The sequence below is a fragment of the Nicotiana attenuata genome, unplaced genomic scaffold, assembly GCF_001879085.1.
Source record: "Nicotiana attenuata strain UT unplaced genomic scaffold, NIATTr2, whole genome shotgun sequence".
Taxonomy (NCBI): domain Eukaryota; kingdom Viridiplantae; phylum Streptophyta; class Magnoliopsida; order Solanales; family Solanaceae; genus Nicotiana; species Nicotiana attenuata.
This window is the reverse complement of record NW_017670643.1, coordinates 214371-235381: the sequence shown is the minus strand read 5'-3', so window position 1 is coordinate 235381 and position 21011 is coordinate 214371. Positions and strand designations below refer to the sequence as shown.

General features: G+C 36.1%; 1 protein-coding gene across 1 annotated transcript; it reads right to left on the bottom strand.

The window, feature by feature from the left end:
• Window positions 1–624: 624 nt before the first annotated feature.
• LOC109241837 (vacuolar protein sorting-associated protein 41 homolog) lies at window positions 625–12412 on the bottom strand. The gene is made up of 19 exons (XM_019408654.1): window positions 12003–12412; window positions 11098–11367; window positions 10805–10984; window positions 10247–10507; window positions 9092–9224; window positions 8896–8986; window positions 7960–8062; window positions 5218–5321; window positions 5052–5145; window positions 4796–4951; window positions 4648–4710; window positions 4457–4522; window positions 4000–4200; window positions 3010–3087; window positions 2808–2927; window positions 2649–2729; window positions 2478–2563; window positions 1368–1449; window positions 625–1261 (listed from the first exon to the last, which is right to left on the bottom strand). Exons 1-19 carry the CDS (start codon window positions 12282–12284, stop codon window positions 827–829), a joined length of 2886 nt encoding a protein of 961 aa, XP_019264199.1. The 5' UTR covers window positions 12285–12412; the 3' UTR covers window positions 625–826.
• Between the last annotated feature and the right edge of the window lie 8599 nt (window positions 12413–21011).

Genomic DNA, 21011 nt, shown 5'->3' with positions numbered 1-21011 from the left:
GGGGGTGCCAGGGCTTGGCCAAAATTCTGGCCCTAAAACGTCCCTTTTATGCAAGCTAGAATTCAAAACAAATAAGGAATTAAATACAACTTATTTTGGTCCGTGATTGATTTGTCTTTAAGAATCAATAATTTAGAAAATGAAGTTAAATTAACTTAAAACCAATCGAATTACAGGACATACATAACTTACATATCAAGTCTCCGTGACTAAGGTTGGTTTTTTTTTTTTTGGATTAAACAGAAACTTTTGTTTGGTCTTTTTGTTTAGTTACGGAAACTAAACGAGACAGGCTTAAAGACGAAGCTTTGGATTAAACAGACTAGTCGAACCACAAACTTTTGTTTGGTCTTTTTGTTTAGTTACGGAAACTAAACGAGACAGGATGCTCTTGATGCATGCTTTCATTTTCTAGCACCTCATCAGATTTCTGCAAATTTGCCTTCACAATCAGGCTGATGTGTCTATGGCTTTAATAGTTTATTTTATCAGTCATCTTGTGCTGTATTTCTTACTGCTCAACAATCACTAACCTATCACACGATTAAATGTCAAGAAATCCCTAAAAAGAGAAAGGAGCATAAATATGGTCAATAGAAAAAAACACCTTACCACAGGAAATGGAAAACAGCATTATTACCTCACCTTACTATATTAGGGAATTGAGCAAGAAGAGAATTGAACTCAACAATAAATAATATAGTACAAATTACTAAAGATACAGGCTGTAGAACAACAAGAAGCTAGTGCCTAAATAATATCACAAGCTCATCATATATGCACACACCACGCAAAACTATGGTACAGGCACAAAACTAGCAGATATTTAACCTGCAGCTGTGGTACATAAAATACAACGCATCCGCGGGGCACCTGAGGCGTCCTCGTCCTCATCATCATCGTGAATACCATTATCATATTCATCATATGAGACAGTTCCCTGGGCAGCAGCTCCTGCCTCTTTTTTGCCACCAATGGAAATGGTGGACTCCATAAGACATGTTGTATGATAGGCATGACAACAAAAGAAGGCAATGATTGACACACTCTGTATAGAAAATGGATCGAAACATATGCAACACCTTCCACCTCCCCTGGTTTTAGACTTAACCTCCATGGATTTCATGCTCATTACTCTCTCTCCCAGATGTGGAGCCCTCTTCTCACCCCTATGGGAAGATGCTTCATCTACTTCATCACTCAAGCAAACAGCACGTTTCGCTTCTTTGTAATATTTAACTAACAAGTTCACGCAATCAGCCTGCAGTAAAACCCAAAGTGTCAAAGAACTGCCCAGTACAACTTCCAAGATAATGTGAATCTTCCACTAGATACCATGGAAGGTAGATACATAGAATAATATATACCTTGAGTATATCATTGCACCCATGTCTAAGAGAAGTCTCTGTCCTGTAGTCGGTCACAATCTTGACCAGACGATCCCTCAGACTGCAAATGAAAGCAATATTGCAATTACATTTATGTTGTTAGCTCTAAATAAAATCCAGATCAACAAATAGCACTCAGAAAGACCAGCTGACTGAAATTGAGGGTAAAGCAAAGGACAACTCTAATGCAGTACAAGTAAAATGACAATATTCCATATTTTATCAGGCAGTCTTCTCTAGTTTCTACAACCTCCGGAGAGAGGTTCCTCTGAAAGGAAAAGAAATTCCCTGCTAATAGCCATTGGATTTGTAGATTCTTATACAATTGAATCATAAAGCATTGGTTGGGAAATCTTTGGACCAATCGCTGACTAAAGCTACAAGTGTTAAACCAATATTAACCAATAAAATAATTTGGACTCTATAAATGGTGATCCACCAAAACTCATCTCTAAACTGAAAACTCCACTTTCTGCATGTAAGGCTAAAATGTTCATAGGTGGCCTCCTAGGATCTTTGTTAACAAAAGCTCATACAAAATTATACAAATAACTTGTTTTCAATACTTGGAGACATGAATGTCATCATCCAGTAGGCTGGTCACAGTTTTTAACATCTACAATTTTTCAAAAAGATATTAGACAACTACAGAAGCGATTGGCTGTTCTGTTTTGGGGCCAGATCAAGTAATACTAATTACAGAGAACAAACATAGAATTTTATGAATAGACTCTCAAGCTGCCTTAGAACAAGTTACCCTTTATTATTTACAATTGATAGATTCTTAGATTCTCAAGCTGCGTTCGAACAGTGATCTTCTGCACCCAAGTGTATATAGTGTCCACAATGATTGATAAAGCAATTCTTTTTGGAAGTAGAGTCTCTGTCAGCTCCCTAATAATTATTTAGTGGACCCAAATGCATGGAGAGTCTACTTTATAAGCATAAGATGCAGCTTTTATCCAAGACAGAAAGGAAGAAAGTCTAAATCCATGATTGAAGCAGAATACAAATTTTGCGAGGAAGACCAGTAAGATCCCCCCCGGCTCATACTTAGAACAGAAGAACGAGTTTTCCGGACTAACTTACCGAGGTATCTCCAGCCCATTTGGCAACATATTGACAATGTAAAGGGGATCAAGATTTCCTACAGTATGCTCTAACAGTACACCAACCTGTCAATAAGATGAAATATAGAAACGGACACTTAATATGCCGCTTTGCAAATATAACGGGAGAAAAGAAAGTGATGAACTTCACCATTTCAGGCTTATGAAAACTTTGCTGTATCAGTTCTTCCCAGAGTTCATCATCTTGTTGCATGCTTACGAATTCTATGGCCTGCATTTTAGTTATGTGGCTTGTCTCATCACCAAAATTTGCAAATAAGATGAAGATCATAAAATTAGGTTCAAGTACCTCTTCTATATCTCCTAACCTATTAATGATAACAGAAAGGGCTTGCTTTGCGTTCCCCATTCTTCCAAGGATGAAAACTTGCTCTTTCAGTAAATCTTTCTTCACACAGATCTCATAAGCCTGACAAAATTTTGCTGTAACAAGGTGAATAAGAAGACCAACCAAGCAAAGATTGAGATTGTCAGCCATTCATGTCACAAACCTTCTCCAATGTATAATGCTGGCTGCTTCTTAGAAAGATAAGCATCATCTTAGGATCATAGTCAGCATACAGCTCAACCTATGGAAGTCATAACAAGAACTATCAAATAGTAACAAACAATATAGGAAACACCATAAAGGCATTTCAATTTTAAAAAAGGTGCCGGAGCATCCACACTAAAATTAGATGCATATACTTTTGGGAATACAGGAACATAAAGACAAGGAAAGACACAGTAAAGTACTTGTGTTGCCTTTCCCGACATCATATTTTCTTGGAGGTTACAATTACATATTCTTTCTCTTATAGTACATAAAGCACATCTACTTTGTTTTTAGCCTCATTGATTACAGATACTTAAATCAGCCAAAAGATCAGAAAATCAAACTGTTGGAACATTAATGTAAAATGTGGTTGGATCTTATCTTTCGTGTATGGATTGAGAATGCAATTGACAACAACCAGACATAAGATACGGAACATTGGTAGAAGATTGTCTCATTATCAAACTACTAACGTGAGTAGGTAACCATAACATATGCAGTAGCTTTTGCTTGAGCTATTTAAGGCTCGTACAAATATTGAAAAAGAAGCCACGGTGATACAATGATATCAAAACTATCGGCTATACATATTTGTTGATTGAATCGCTACAAATTACTAAACTTAACATATTTGGAATGAGTAAAACAATTTAACGTTTGGCAATGACTTGGGGTTCCCGGGTAATGATTTGTAAAGTTCAACCAAAGTAATAATTCTAAAAGAACAAAGACATCAGGTAGTATTAATAATACATGGCCACCTAAAATTATATTACTAAGACACCGTCTCTACTGTCAGGTAACATTAAAACACAAAACAGCCCCAAACTAGCACAAGAAGAGATATAATCTCGCTTGTGGAAGACGTCTCATCAAGTCACATAATTTTACCTCAAGACCTTTTCAAGTTTTGAGTCAACACTTCTTAAAGTCAATTTATACAAACCTGCATATCATGGTAATCCTTTCCAGCATGGAGATTTGCTTCAAATAGTGAATGAAGATAGAGATGCAAAAAGTATCGGTAATCACACTTATCCTTTGCAGCAATAAGCTGTGATACCACTTCAGATGGTGATATTAAGTCACGTTGCTGGATTAACAGCAGTACTGCACGCTTGCAGTCAATCATCATAAGTTGGCCTACCTATCAATCCATGTCAAAGGAATTAAGACTGATAAATTGAGGAGTTAGTGCTACATTTTCCAAATGAGACCATATATACAAAAAACATGGTTTATCTTTTCTACAAATTGTAAAATGTTAATTGGCCTACTTCTGTAGAAGATAGTAAATAACAATTGAAAAAAAAAAAAAAACGTTGCACTATGAATTTGAGTTGAGCTGAATTACATCTCTCTCAAAGCACGATATATTTCAGCCAATCCATCATAAATCATACCTTTTCACGAACAGCATCATGCAAATTATGCTTTTCGATGAAGTCAAATAGATCCGGTTTCATAAGCTGAAAACATTATGAAATAAATTTAAAAAACAAAACAAAAAATCAATGTTAAAGCACAGAAACCACACCCCTTTTCAGAGTGATGCACTTAATACAGCATGATGATCATTATAAGTGGAACTTACATCAGCATAAAGAGCAAAAGCTTTATCGTGTTGTCCATCAATTACAAATAGCTCTGCTAGCGCCTACATGGTAAAACTAGCACGCTGAGTGAATATACCAAAAAGCATCTCGGATATAAGTCATAGGCAGGAACCTCTATGCATTTACCTCTTTGAGTGGATCAGTCATAGATGAGGTATTAATCTGAGGTTCAATAGCGGAGATAACAGGCACTGTCGAATAAATGCGAGGTGGCCAAGATTTGACAGTTGATAAGAGATCCTTGTGGAAAGATGGATTTGTTGCCAAAGCAACAAGAGCTACCTAAACCACAACAGACGCTTCACCAGTTGAGTTTCTTTAGCTGTGAAAGAGAAGTCGTACCGAGAAGTGAAAGAAAAACCTATCACAGCAATGTTCAGACCTCATAAGCCGTATCGCGTAATCTTGGGTTTTCAGTTGGGATATATGGAACCAAAACTGGAAGCTGCCGGAGATGTGCAAAGTGGAAAACCCATCTGGTACAATATCCAAATCAAATTACTAAAAGTATACTTCCTAAAGATAGCGATTTTAACAACACTAAATACCTTTCCCATGCGGAAGCTGATCCTCGCAACAACTTTGGACACAAAGATGCCGCTTCAGCATATTTTCTTTCGACAATCAAATGATCAAGGTATCTAGAACCAACCTGAATGAGAAACAAACAATAATGAGATTTTTACTTGGTTATGCAATCTTTAATCACATACAAAATGGAAAAAGGAAGATCAAGAATGTTCTTAACATGGCAATTATCTAACATCGAAAATGACGACGCCAAAATTGAGCAACCTCCTAATGAATCCTCTTCAAGCATGATTTATCTCCATTAAAAAAAACCAGTGCTGGAATTGGGTGCAAACACAATGCTGTCTAATCAACTACTCTATTAAGAGTTTGGGTAGTCAACAAGTGTTATAACTGGGTAGCCACTAACACTCATTATATACATGGTTTATTGCGTATAACCACCAAACAATCATCATATCAGACAACTATAATCACCATAAATGTTTTTCTTAAACTTTCTAATACTGAATTAATAGTAGGAGATTTCTAATACTGAATAAATAGTAGGAGACAGCCACCGGCCAGTGGTGGGAAATTTCTGGTGCTGTGCAATCCTGCTGGCGGCACCTCTGCTTATGGAAACCATTATCCACTGCTGGTAGGTGGCTGGTCGACTAGTCTAGTATTCTTTCAACTAATGGTTTATTAAATAACTAAATTCAGATTTAAGATTTTAATAAAAGATTAATCTTTGTAAATTATAATAACTTTTTTACTTAAATTATCTTGAAACTTTTAACTAAGTAACCATTTTGCTACCTCTCGGACTGCCATTTCTGAATAAGAGGCAGAAACTGAAAGAAGAAAAGGGCTTGGTAGCAAATGATTACTTGGAAAGTTATCTCATTAATAGGTAATGTTGTTGAAGAGGCTATTCCCGTGTGAGCTTATAGAACTTAAGCAAGAGCAGAAAGGTAAGATGAACAAACACCAAATAATTAGGCAATGCAATGTGATAGATTTATGCAAGAATTGCGCAGCCCAGTATGGGAGGAAGTGGGGACAAATAATTGGGTACGAGGCTGGAGCATGAGCTCTTATCTGTAGCTGAAGTACTGAACTAAAGCTCAAACTAGACTGTTTTGGCAGTATGTCATTTATCTAATTACTTGGGGGAATTGGTTTCTTTGATTTTAGATTATAATAATCTCAAAATAGTAATTTGACAATTCTAAAGCATATCTATAAACCTGACCTCAGGAAAGCAGTTACAGTTAATGAGATTTGTAAATCGCTTGTTCTGGTTTGCAAAAGAATCAAAAGAATAGTTAACATAAATTAGATCCAAATATTGCTTATGTCATTGAAAGTCAGCTGATAGGGTGCCTTAAATCTCTGGAAGAGATCAAGAAATCGTAACCCATAGCCAGACTACCTTCTTATATAAACAGCGATAAAGCTAATTATCTCATCTTATTAGTTCTGTTTTTTGGATTGAACTAAAAAAAATCTTTCATTTCTTTCTCTTTGTTAATTTATTTTCTAAAGTGAGACTGACACAGATTTCTACGAGCTGTAGCAAAGACACCCAAATAAAAGTGCTATTTCCTGGCTATCGAATCAGTAAGGGTGTGAGACAGATGGAACAACAGAGAAGACTATGTCTGATGTGAAGATGTACGTGGCGCAATGGTTTCAGTTCTTTTGTAGAATGAAGTATCTCTTTTCTGTCTCCAACTGCCTTTATGCTATTGAATTCCTCACAAGCCAACTAGATTCATCCAATTGAACGTGTTGCATTAACCATTTAGACAGTGAGTTTCATATGCCATTGGCAACTGAAATAAATCTTACTTAGTCCTCCCATCCCAGGGTCTCCATCATCAAACTTCCTGTTTCCTGTTCGATGAGACTCCATGAATTCTAAAATCTAAAGAACTACATTAGTGACAAAGTAAAATGTAATTTCAAACCCAATCAAAGATGGTTGCAAGAATGCAAAGATGCTTTTTTTATAAGGTTTTTGTAAAGTTACGTAATTATATTTTTTCATAAGTGCAAAATGCAAAATGTTTACATTGTCAGTTGAAACCCATGTTAACTTATAAATCAAAAATGTTTTTAGGCACAAGAACACACATATTTATATCTCGTATTTGCAAATGAATGGATTTATAACACTTCAACTAAAACAGATCCCTAATTGTATCTAATGCTAGTTTGATTTGATGATTTGCCCATGAATCATAAGGAAGTTGAAATACTTATATATTGGGAGATTTGAAGGTGACATTGGATTCTCTTTTTCTAAAGGGCAAACAGGGCACTTGCTCAGTAACAAGAAAAAAATGAACGAATAGAACAAAAAACAACAAACATAATAGCAAACAAATGAGATCTGTTAGTGGAGGTGTCTTTCAAATAAGCAGCAGAAGAGAATTTTTTTTGACTGTGGGGTGAGCTGGGAATTCCAACCCATTGCCATCAGTACTCAACCTGATTGAGTGCACACAAATAGACTACTAGTTGCTGAATCAATTTAATCGTCTTATAGGAAAGCATGCAAGCCCAGGAAAAAAGAATCCTTTCCAGAAACTTCCCGATCCGTTTACGCGTAAAGACAAGTGAAGAAGCAGTTTTTTTTGATAAGTAATGACAAGTGAAGAAGCAGTTGAGAGCTATATAGAGTATAATAGCAGGAAATTAACATTACATTCAGCTGAATTTATATTAATATTACACCCTTGAGTGTTAGAAACCAAATTCAGATTGAATACCTCATCAAGTAGTTCACTCTGGCCCTGATTGGCTTCAACAGCTTCTAAAGCTTTCTCATGCCATCCATGCTGGAGAAGCCAATTAATGTGATCCTCTGCATCCCTAACAACCACCTCAGAATATAAGCATATTAAAATGACAACTATAGTCAATCTGCATTCATATATCTGAAAAGGGGGAGGGTTTTCCATTTTTTGGGATAAAAATAGTTGTCCCAGGGGTTAGCTCAATTGGCAAAGGTCGAGGGACTTGTGTCTTAAGTAACAGGTTAGAGCCCTTAATGTAAATTGGATGGGGCATCTTCGCTTTCGGAGGTTGCATGCTACTCTCATCCAATAACGTACTTATAGCATCCCACTGTACTACATGTCTTTGTTCAGAATTCTTGAAAGGCAGTTTAGAGGCTTGAGTGTGCTATTGGTGACTTTCTTTGGGAAGAGTATATCTTATTTTATGGAGGAACTACTTAATTGAGTTGGGATTTAGTTTGTTATGCCAAAGTGGAAGTCTGGGATTAGAAAATTTGGTTTCTTTGATGGCTATCTTTTTTCAAGAATGCTAGTACCGATAGTCAAAAATATTTTTCTGTTAAGGAGAAATAGGCCTCTTAAGGATATAAATAACTTAGCTAAGGAATGTCTTCATTCATTGGACATTCAAAAACAATAGATGTGCGCATATGTCCAAAAGTTTCTTTTAGTAATCATTGCGTGTTATGTTGACTGAGGAAATTTTGTCCCCTTTTTTCTATACTTCATAACATTTACTTTAGTAGTAAACTATCTATTCTATTCGAGAAAATGGAGGATATGCAACGGAAAATTTCCCCTATAAAAATACCACTTTATCTTAGTGCTAATAAAAGATAGTAATAAATAATAGTGTACGTAACAAAAACTTCAAAACCATATGAAGAATAAGAAGAGCTTACAAACCTTGGTTTTGCAATAACAACATCCTTTGGGGACACAATATAGTACAAGGGTTCATCACCAGCAGCCCACTGACCTCCTGCATAGCTGCTACCTATAATCATTTGGACATGTTACCTTGTCCCATAAAAACTCTCACTGCATGCCAATGTGAAAGAAGAAGGAACTAAAGAACTAGCTATAGTCAAGCAAACAGTACCAGAAAATGGAGCATGAGCAAGCGAATAGTCTTTGGCCTTGTAATGCTCAAAGCCGTGAACAGGAAGAGCGTCCGTCGCGAGCTCATCATTATTCCATGTCACAACTCGCACTTCTGGTCTTTGAGCATTTCCCTGTTATAGATTCATAAAGTCCATCAACTATTACCATAATTATAAAATAATAGGGACATTAGTAGGCTCAAGTGTGCAAAACTTGAAGTTCAGAAAAACGCCCTCAACTCTTCAAGAACAAACCATAAAGAGGATAAGTGAAGGAAACCATATAATTCATGCATACAAAGATGGTTTCATGTGTTAAAACACTGCACAGACATGACTTTTTAGATGGCTACAGTAGTTGAATGCACTTTCCTCCTCTTTTTTGTACTATTTTATTTTGACCCATTAACCCTCCTCAACTTCTATTATACAAATAACTCCTTCAAATCTGTGCATTGGAGTGATATCCAGTACATTTTCATCCAAGTTAGCAAAAAGTGTATGCATAACCCATTTTCGTTTTCAAAAGCAAGAACTCTTACCAAAGTGAGCTGCATGTGGACTAGATTAACCTTCTCACTAAAGACACCCCTCTTCAGCCCCTATGCTCCCAGTCCAATCCTTCATCCGGAACAGTTGACTCCATCCCGAGCCTCTATCCACTTCCTCCAGTCCTATATTTATCTTCTTCTTTTTTGGTGTTGAAAGTCAAGAGTTAAATTGCTAAACTTTTTATGAAAAATAGGTTGGCGTTAAAGTTGTCGTATTGAAAAATGGATTCCTGAATGCTTAGTTTGTGAATCATGAATCTTACCGTAACAGAAGATGCAGAAGAATTTACAAATTGCTTAAAATATCATAGTTCATTCCCTAAGCTTTAGGTGTAGTTAAAAACAGCAATCGTGGTTGAAAACTCAACAAAAAAAGGAAATTATAGGTTCACAGAAGTAGCGTAACGACACTTCTCGACGATACTACCCTTCATCACTATCTGAATTACACATACATGTTGAGCACATGAGAGCATTTCACCAAACACAAGTAGAGCAAATAATGAGATTGATCCATGCAGGAAAAGGGCCAAGTACAAAGAGATTTGATCCACGAGTCAAGATCAAGGTCCAAAAAAAAAGAAAAGGAAAGGAAACAGTTACCTGTCTGGAGGGAATAGTGCTGCTGAAGTCCTTCTCTCCATCTTCTTCACCCGGAATATAAGCTAGAATAACCAAAGAATCACCAAAAGGAGCAATTCCTGAAATGAAATAGCTGGTTTGAAAAGATGCCACTATATCCACCTGATTCAGACTAGACATAGGTATATGCTTATACGTCCCATTCACGCCTTTGCTTTGAGTTGTTCTTATCAATGCGATTTTCACAGAATTTCCCCAACCAATGACCAAAAGAGTGTCGTCCTGAATGTAATTATAAAACAAGAGAACAAGCCAGAATAATCAGAAGTAAGACACATGATAACTGAGCCCCAAAAAGTACAACTGCATTCTTACTTATTCAACAAAGATTAAGATTACCACTATGATCTTATTCTCCTAGCAAAATATGCAGGGAAAGGCTACACAGAGTAGCAGCACTAAATTGCATTATCACATTTCTTTATCTCTTCTAAGAAAAGAAATATGTATAACTCAAAATGAGTATAATTCATGGATATGGTTGGTGCTCGTAAGCTGCATGAGGGTCTCAAAGCCCACCTGCCAGACTATATGAGGGAGCAGCAGTTCAGGTCGAGGAATCCCACGAGGTCTTTCAATAAATGTAATACGCTGATCATTGGCAGCATCATAGACTTTAACTCCTGTATCATTTGCCCAGGCTATGAGGCTACTTCTCCACTTCACCGCATGAATTGGACCCTCACCAGAGTGCAAAACCTGCCAAATAAAAACACACTAGGAATAATCAAAAAGACTCCCGAGGTCTTTCCAAGTGTTTCAGTACAGAAAAGTGCAGGTAAATAATTACCAGACAAAAACATACAACAAACCTGGTCACGATAGCCTAGCCACTTCTTAACATTTAAATACAAATGACCTGCCAAACCACCAGTAACAAATCTTCTGGAAGATTTTCTTGCATAATCAGGGTCTAGAGCAATGGCCTTCATCGGTCGGTGATAATCAAATTTCATTCTCTCATCAGTAAAAAGACTATTTATTACAACAGAGCCATCATCAGAGCAGCTACCGACGTATTCCCCTTCTGTGTCAAAGCAAAGGTCATTGACAGCAGCAGTGTGAGCAGCAAACTCCTTAATCTGTAGAAAATTAAAGTTGCTTTTATGTACAAACTAAATGATGAAATGCACACTGGTAGAACATGAATCCTTTTGCCTATAGTGAAAATACAGAGAAGTCCATAAGGCTTAGCTCCTGATGGTGTTATTTTTTTTTTCTATTTGTTTTTTATGAGGATAGGGTATATATAATGCACATATTTTTTTTACAATAGTGGGTCCGGACAAGCTTGCGCGCAACCCCACTGAGTACCTGCATCCTCTCACCAGTACAAAAATCACCTAGCTTTTTCGCGTGTACTAAGATTTGAACTCGAGTCTCTCATCGTCTCCATTAGGTGTTAAGTGCTTATGCACATGTTACCATAATCATCTAAAAGAGAATCTTACAAAATCAAGTAGAAGCACCAATTCAAGTAGAGCCTTATTAACAACAAAATAATCCAATAAAATATGTTAAAACTATCAATCACGACTAAATCAAATTAAAGGCAAAAAAACTTGATATAGTTTACTTTAAGGTGATTGACTGATCAATGCTTCATAGAGAATTCAAATAATTACACAAAGTAGCATTAACTTCAGTCACAAATAAACTAAAGTATGATTTAGAAGTCAATTTAGTTCAATTCAATTAAAGAGAAAATACTAATCACCTGGTTACCGAGGAAATCTAGAATGTGAACAGCTCCAGCGTGTGTACCAAGGGCGATCATTCGTTCAGCGACGGCAATACACGTGGCAACATCAGTTGATAGTAGCGACGGCACACTACCGCCCATTCTCTGATACTTCAACCTCGGCTCATCCTCCTCCTCTTCTTCTTCTTCTTTTTCTTCTTCTTCTCCAGAATCCTCTTCAGAATCTTCTTCTTCTCTCTCATCGTCGCCGTCGATTCCATTCTCCGATGGCAGTTGAGACATCACGATACTGTTCATCGCCGCAGAAGAATTATTAAGAGAATTAAGAGAGAGAGAATATTAAGATCTATCTGGAAAGTGGAAATTGAGCTTCTTTGAAAAGAAGAAGAAACTTTTTTGGTGCACGTTAAACAGTTGATTAGTACTATCATTTAACGGACTAATAATTTATTTGCAACAAAACAAAAGGAAGCTGACGAATTATGATTACTACCTGTCCGCTTCTTTGTGCTTAATTCTCATTTATTTTTATTTTCAAATAAATTTTGGATATTTCCATATTAGATTAGGAATGTTTCTTGTTTTTTTTTTGTTTGTTTTTGTTTTGGTAAATGTCTTTTTCTTTTTGTCAATTAGAGTGGTCCCGTCAGTTAAATCTAATGAATTGTTGGTATACAGAATGAGTTAATTTCATTACTGACTTTTAAACTCTCCTTTTTTACATATTTAGTCAATGAGGTTTAAGTAACTTTGAGAAGATAATAACGTCTTTATGTCAGGACCTACGGGCCAAGGGACGGTTTCAGGTAGATAGTTTTTATGAGGCGTAGGCCTCCCAAAAGGTAACAGAGGCGTGCAAAGATTTCCTCGGGCCGGACGGAGATTGGCCCTCGAGTGCAAAGGCAGAAGGGAGCTTAACTGCAAGATGACAAAATAAACTAATTGTCGGATAATTTTAAAGTTAAAATTCCACCAAAATACTTAAGCTTTTAAATTTGAAAATAAATATTACTTTCTTAACCTTGTCAAAGGAATGGGCCCTTTGACCTTAAAATTAATAGCCAAAATATCATTGTTGTAATTTTTAAAAGTAAAAAATTGACCCTAACTTAGTATAGATTACAACAATTTTCTTTTTAACAAAATTAGTCATTGTACAAAAATTGAAAAATCTCTATTTTTTTTTCCTTCAGTTTCTTTTAAATCTGAAATGCTCATTTGTTTTGCTCTACAAATGGGGCAAACTAAACTCGGTTTCCATGTTCACGTTTGAAGCAATAAATTGAAAGTGAAAAATGCCACAAAAGTCCGATTAAAGTTGTCCATAAATTAATTATAGTATGATTTATTTCTCCGTACTTTATTATTTACATAAACGGCCAATTCTAATAAGCTGCCTATTACATAGATTGCCTAACTTTTATTATTCAGTTGGCTGCTTAGATTAACTTATTTAGGGTATAAATTTGAGTTAATACTTTTCTAGACGTGGGTTCAAGGTAAAGTTCTAATAAACATAAATTTGTTTGTATAAAATTTATTGAAATTGTTGAAATATTAGATTATATATTTATTTGTATAAAATTTATTGGAATTGCTGGAAATTTTAAGAGCTATTTTTAAAAATAGACAGATTTACAACTGGTCGTTCAAAAATAGCCCAATTTCAAAAGTAATCGAAATTTAGCCACTTTTTATGTAAAGATAAATCTGAGCGAAAACACTATTAAAAACCCGGAAAATACTCCAGTATATTATGCTGGAGTTTCAGCATAAGTATACTTGAACTCCAGCATATTATACTGGAGTTCCAGGATAGTATGCTGGAACTCCAGCATAATATGATGGAGTTCCAGCATAAATACACTAGAACTCCAGCATAATATACTGGAGTTCCAGCAAGTATAATGGTCCAGTATAATATACTGGAGTTTGGAGCACCAGTGCTCCAGTCTCCAGTATATTATATTGGAGCCAACAAAGTATACCGGTCCAGCATAATATACTGGAGTTCATACACAAGTGCACCGAACTCCAGTATATTATGCTGGACCGGTCTCTATTGCAGCAAAACGGTGGTTATTTTTCATTGACTTGGTAAACGCTGGCTATTTTTGATTGACCAGTCCGAAAACTGGCTATACCGTGAAATTTTGGCAAATTTTAAAGTATGGACCCAAAATTCAAACAAAGTAATTGATTCAATGAATGGAACCCAAATTCTAAACTATTAATTAAAATCTTAGATTCTATATTATAACAACCATATACCTTATTTTGAGTATTTGTGTCCTAATTAATATTTTTAATATGTACATTAATTGAGAGAGTCATTTGGACTTATACGTATTGATCGGGTTGAATCCAAATGGCTTGGGATGTTGGACTTGATTGAAACTTGAAGTTGGACTCAAATCAATACACCCAATTTAAAACCTTCGAATTTTTTTGTAAAATGGTACATCCCCTAGGTTCAGCATAAAATAATAAAGAGAAAAGGATGCGAAGAGCCTCCTTTAAAAATTTATGACCAAAATGCTCTCCTTTATCAAATTTGACAAATTCTGCCCCTTTTAAAGATGTTATTACCTGGCCCCTCCTTTCCTATGCCCATGATCCACCAAAGGCCATTCCCCTTTTTATTTTACTTTTTTTTATTGTCTTTTTATTCTCTTTTATTTTTTCTCATTTGATTGTTGTTTTTTCACTTTGTCATTTTTTAAAAAAAAAAAAAATTATGCACTCTTTTTCATTTTTTTCATTTTATTTTTTCTTTTTTTATAGGATTTTTTTATTTTTTTTCTTTCTAGTAATAATTTCTCACTCTTTTTTAATTTATTTTTTAATCTTATTTTTATTATTATTTCTCGTTGTATTTTTTCACTTTACTTAGTTTTATTGTTTCCACTAAAATCTCTTCATCCAAAATATTTTTCATTTTTTTTAACTTTTGTTTTCAATTTTATTGTTATTTTTTCACATTGGTTTTATTTATGATAAATTTATGCACTCTTTTTTAGTTTTTAGTTTTTAGTCTTTATTCTTTTTGCAGTTATTTTTTTATGCATCTCTCACCCTTTCTTACTTTATTTTTTTTGTCTTAAGTTTTTAACTATACGGATATTGAATAAAGGGATGATTGAGGGGTACTGATTTGAGGGAAGCATAAAGGAATACGTCGAAAGGTTATGTTAAAAGAGATGGCTATGAGACTAGTCTAGTAAGTCTAGACACCTGATGCATGCGAGAGTAAGGGAAGGAAGTCTCTTTGGTACGTATAAGTAGCTATCACGAATCGAAGTTTCAAAAGCCAAAAGAGAGATATTCCGACAAGAAAAAAGTTGGTTGAGACACGGAATGATAGGGCGGGCGGCCGACTTTCGGTACTTTCTGCCAACTCGATTTCAATACTAAGTAGGCTCTTCATGGCATAAGAAAGAAAGTTCAGCTGCAGAGGGCGGCATGCTTTTGCTATATTTCTTTATTTTCTTAATTTTATTCTTTTCAATAAAATCTTTTCGTCCAAAATATTTTGTCACTCTTTTTCATTTTCTCTCCCTTTGTTTTTAATTATTTTTTGTCTTGTTTTTTTCTTTATTTTTTAGTGAAATTCATCCTTCCAAAACTTCTATTACTTTTTTATTTTTATTTTTTTATTTAGTTCTCTTTAGTCAAATACCCGAGTTATAAAATTTATATTGGGGCACTTACTATGCAATCACTAATTGATTATAATTACTGAAAGTTATCGTGTTGCTCTTTTTGATTTTTTAATATTTTTTTGGTATAATTTTAAACAAAATCTAGACCTTTTACAGTAAAAAACTTTTTTTTCTTGTACTATTTTTTCAATAAATTCTTTTTTCCAAAACTTTTGTCACACTTTTTTACTTTTTTCCTAATTCTTTCTGGTTAAACCGGTGAATCTAAAAATTTCTATATTACTTTCTACATAATCAATTATCAATCATGATTATCGAGAGTTATCTTGTCACTTTTTTTACTGTATTTTTGAAATTTTCTTATCTTCTTTTATGTTGTAGATGATTTTCTTTTATACTTTAAATAATTTAGGGTTTTTAATAAAAAATATATTGAGTTTTTTTTATGTATCATTAAATACACTAGTACTATATTGTGAATACCATTTAACATGAAGGTCACCACCGTATACCATGATATATTAGTAATCATAGTATATCATGATTCAATTGTAACCATGATATACTGTATAGAAAACTAAGAATACCATTTAAATTACTCAAACAAAGTATATCTGATTCAATAGTAATGTTATGCGGCGCCTTCCTAAGATTTCTTGGAAGGGTGACGTAAGACTAAACAATCAATGTCGGTGCGGTTACTATCCGCCAACTGGGGTCCGCTCCATATGCTAGACGAGACTGTTAGTGCCGTATAAAAAAACCAATGTCAGGAGCAATTGAGAGAGCAGAAAAGAGAATGGGAATGAAAGAAAGCTTGATTGCATTAATGAAAACTATTACAGAAAGGCAACACAGTGTCGAGGGGGAGGGACACCAATACAGAGAATTGTTTGCTTGATTGAAAGTTTGATTACTTGATTCCCCCCTAATAATGCTTAAAAAAAAAAAATCAAAGTTACACTTGACATAACTAAGCTAGAGAGACATAATGGAAATACAAGAAGTAAAACTACTCTATATTTACAATAAAAAGGACTTAGATTCCTACAAGGTTGAAGCAGGTCCATTGGCGGCAACCTTGTCTTTAGCATCAGAGTCTGCGCGCGCGGCGCTGTTGGCATCTCCCTGCGGCTGGGCGCTGGTGAGGGCTATCGATGTGGTAACATAGGTAGAAGCGCGCTTGTCACTTGGAACGGCTAAGACCACGGGGCTGTCCATGGCGCTAGGCGTTGGGAGGCTTGCCAGGGCGCCATGGGGCACGTCCAAAGGGTCATGGGGCATGGCTGGAAAGCCGCCCATGACATTCTCCCCCACCTGAGTTGACGACGTCCTTGCCTTACTTGTAAAATAATCATTGATCAGGATGTTGTAGGCTTTGAGGTTTGTTCTCCTCTCCCAAGTATTCTCCTCTGTATCATAAGCCTGCCATTTCACCAAGAACTCTTGGTGGTCTTTCCTTGAAGCATGGATCACTCGATCATCGAGAATAGCTTATGCACGCCTTTTTTCGGTTGAATTAGGGCCTCGAATACTGGGTATTGTGAGTTGGCTCCGCGAAGGATCCTCCATGTCTTCCCGAAAAGGTTTCAAAAGGCTGACATGGAAGACTAGATGAATCTTTCACCAGGCTGGGGTATCCACCCAATATGCAACTGTTGAGTATTGAGATTTTGATTATTAACAAAGTTTGTTCAGATACAATGTTCGAAGAACCAAGTCCTCAACGTAGCTACTTAATTGTTATAAGAACCAACTCCTCAAGGTAAAGGACCAGCTCCTCAGGTTGATAATTGAACGTCTTTGCAAGGCAGTAACTTTATCTCAAAGTTACTTAGGTCTGAGTTTGGTGGAAGAAGTCTGCTACATGTGATAAGGATTGTTGTCCAAGCAGATATGAATAAATCAGTTAGAGACAAGAGTCCCAAAGCTTGTGGAGTCCTTGAAACAGTAGGAGTCCTATCAAATGAGAAGCTGACTATGCATAGGACTCCTATAAGATCTTGAAGTTCACATGTTTAAATACTATCTCTTTTGGACTTCTGGGATTATCCTTTCACACATCAACTGAAGAACTACATTTTGTACACTCTAGTCGAGTACCATTGTTGTGTTCTTCTTGAGTCAGTCTAGTGAATGTGTTTTAGGAAATTGAGTTGTAATCAAAGTGTCACAAATAATTAGTGAGTTGGAGTGAGTGTTTGCTTTACAAGTTAGAGTAGCTTGTAAATCAAATAGACGTAGTAGAAGTACTGGAGAGTATTGAATTATAGTCTTGTAATTGATACATTTTGGCTTATTGTTCTAGTTGAGTTGAAATTGAAAATCCTACGCAGTAGGTCGTGGTTTTTGTACCTTTTGGGCTGGGTAATTTTCCACGTAAAAATCGTTGTGTTTACGTTATTGCTTATTTTACTTCACGTTTAAGGAACATGGTAAAGCACCAAGTTCTTTAGTAATTCATACGGGCACTCAAACTAACAACTGATACCAGAGCAAGTTCTCTTTCACACACGGTTAACACCTAGAGAGATATTGGAAGCAAGATGAGTGCTCCACCTGGAATGGAGGACAATCAACTACCAGACCACCCATGTTCAATGGAAAATATTACAGTTGGTGGAAGCAAGAATGGAAGACTTTCTGACAGCTGAAGATTATGAACTATGGACCAAAGTGAACCAAGGTCCATTGACTCCTAGTCTCCTACTAAACAAAATGCACAAAATGAAACAGTTCCTAAGGACCCCTCTGAATTTGTGGCAGCAGATTTCAGAATGATGGGGAAGAATGCAAAGGCTAAGAAAATCCTTATATGTGGACTTGGTCCTGATGAGTACAACAGAATTTATGCGTGCTCTAATGCAAAGGAGATATGGGATGCAGTCCAAACTACTCATGAAGGAACAAACCAAGTGAAGATATCAATGATAGAACTACTTATGAGAAACTATGAGCTCTTCTTCATGAAGAAGTCTGATCCCATCTAGAAGATGATGACTAGGTTTACCATAATAACTAATAAACTGAAATCACTTGGAAATGTGTTTACCTCAGAAGAGTGGTCAGCAAAGTTCTAAGGATCCTTCCAGCTTCATGTGAATTAAAACGCACAGCAATACAGGAAGCCAAGGAGCTAGACAAAATCCCACTTGATGAGTTGGTTGAAAACTTAAAGACTCATGAAATGAGAAAGATAGAACTTCGCAAGGAAGAACCAAGGAGGGATTAAGCCTTGGTCCTTAAAGCGTCCGAGGAAGATGAATCTGACAGTGATGATCCTGACCTAGCAATCTTTGCTAAGTTCAAGAGGTTCATGAAGAACACCAAAAATGCATCTAAGAGAGAGACCAACGTTAAGCCTAAACAGATTGACAAAGCTAATTATGATGGGTGCTACAAGTGTATCAAGCTAGACCACATGGTCAAAGACTGCCCAATGTGGAAAATTGAGTGGAGGAAAGAACGAGCTGAAAAAGAGAAACGGGGGAAGATGAGAGAAAAAGGTTCCAACAAAGGAAAAATCCTAGGTAAAGGATTCACTGAAGCAATGAAACAAGCCTTCTTGACAGCATATTAGGAGAGTGGAAGTGATAAAGAGGAAGAAAAGGAGGATGAGGCTATAAGTCTCTATGCTGTAATTGATGAACATCATATTGTGGAGACAGAGCCTCCATTACAAATTGGAATGCACATTGGAAGACTTCCTCTATTTGATGGACATCACTATGATGAATGGAAGCTACGTAAACGTTCCTTCAGGCCACTGACTTTGACCTATGGGTTATTGTCATGGACCAGTTCTCCCGACCAAAATGGATGGTGAAGGTAACAAGTGCAACAAGAGAGAAGAGGAATACGATGATGAAGATCGTCACCTAGTCTAGAAAAATGCCAAAGCCAAGGACATGCTTTACAGAAGCTTGCCCAGAAATATTATCTATAAAATGTCCTCTTATATCTCTGCCCATGATATATGGGGGACCTTGAAAGCTGACTTTGGAGATGGAAACATCAAAGTGGCACTGATGGCAATTGAAGAAAGACAAACAGAAGAAGAAGTGATTGGGATGATGGCCATGAGTGATTTAGAAACCGAAGATGAAACAAATGGGGTAAGTATCTCTAACTTAAAAGAAAACATTCATGCTATGTCTAAAAAAACAACCGATGGCCATAATTGTGACCATGATGAGTGAAATGGATAAAATGAGTGCTGGAAATAATCAGTTAATAAGCAATCTTTCATGTGTCAAACTTGATCTCAAAGAGCTTGAATATGACCAAGCTAATCTAGAAGGACATGTCAAAGACCTTAATAACCAAGTTCTTGAGCTCACTTCTAAAAATGAGAAATCTCATGATATACATGGTAAGGGAAAAATGAGTGATTTGCAGGATAAGCTTGAAAAAGAATTAAAAAGGGCTAAAGATAATCTTTGTGATGCTGAATGTAGGAATAAATTCCTGCAAGAAAATCTAGAAAAGGATAATTTTGAACTATCTAGACTAAGCAAATGGCATAGATCTTCAGATGCCTTGAATTGGCTGAATGAAAACTGCAGCTCTAACAAATCAGGAATTGGCTACAGAAAACCTGTTCCCAAGTTTTGATCCAAAGTATGTAGGAATTTCTGATAATAAAATATGCACTCATTGTGGAAATGTAGGACACTTTAGAGATACTTGTCATGCCTTAATTCATGCTCAATTTAGAAACACCTTGGTCTTGCTAAAAATGTGAAGAAGGAAGAGGAACGAAAAGCAAAGCCTTTTGTCCATACCAAGTGGATTAAGGTTAATAAGAAAATAGCTGCTAATCCTCTTCCCTTCTAGGCAATAAGAGATCTGATTCATCCCTTTTCAAACAAAAAGGGACCCAAGCTTGTCTGGGTTCCCAAGATTAACTTGTGATTTTTGGTGCAGGCTAAAGTGAGAGGGAACAATCAAGACTGGTATCTAGACAATGGATGCTCAAGACATATGACTGGAGAAAAGAAAAACTTCCTCTCCCTGACAGCCTTCCAAGGAGGGAGTGGTCATTGGGAAATGGGAAAAAGGGCCAGATAACAGGCATTGGCAAGGTTGGTAAGTCACTCTTTCATGCTATAGAAGATGTGTATTACGTGTTAGGTCTCAAACATAATCTTCTTAGCATCTCTCACATGTGTGATAAAGGAAATGAAGTAAAATTCAATTCCAAAATCTGCACTGTCACTAAGCTTGATACTGATGAAGTTGTGTTAAAAGGTAAGAGACATAAAAATGTTTACAAGATATCTATTATGTCTCTTCCTCAGAGTGAGCACACATGCTTAAGTGTAGTGGAAGATGACCCACTGCTATGGCATAGAAGACTAGG

Bases quoted from the DNA above. Each gene is read 5' to 3' on its own strand.
- LOC109241837 (XM_019408654.1), bottom strand. From the start codon at position 12,284: ATGAACAGTATCGTGATGTCTCAACTGCCATCGGAGAATGGAATCGAC. The intron at 5,146-5,217 runs GTATTTAGTGTT...ATATTGTACCAG, and splicing joins TCAGCTTCCGCATGGGAAAG to ATGGGTTTTCCACTTTGCAC. The intron at 4,523-4,647 runs GTAAGTTCCACT...TAATGTTTTCAG, and splicing joins CTTTTGCTCTTTATGCTGAT to CTTATGAAACCGGATCTATT.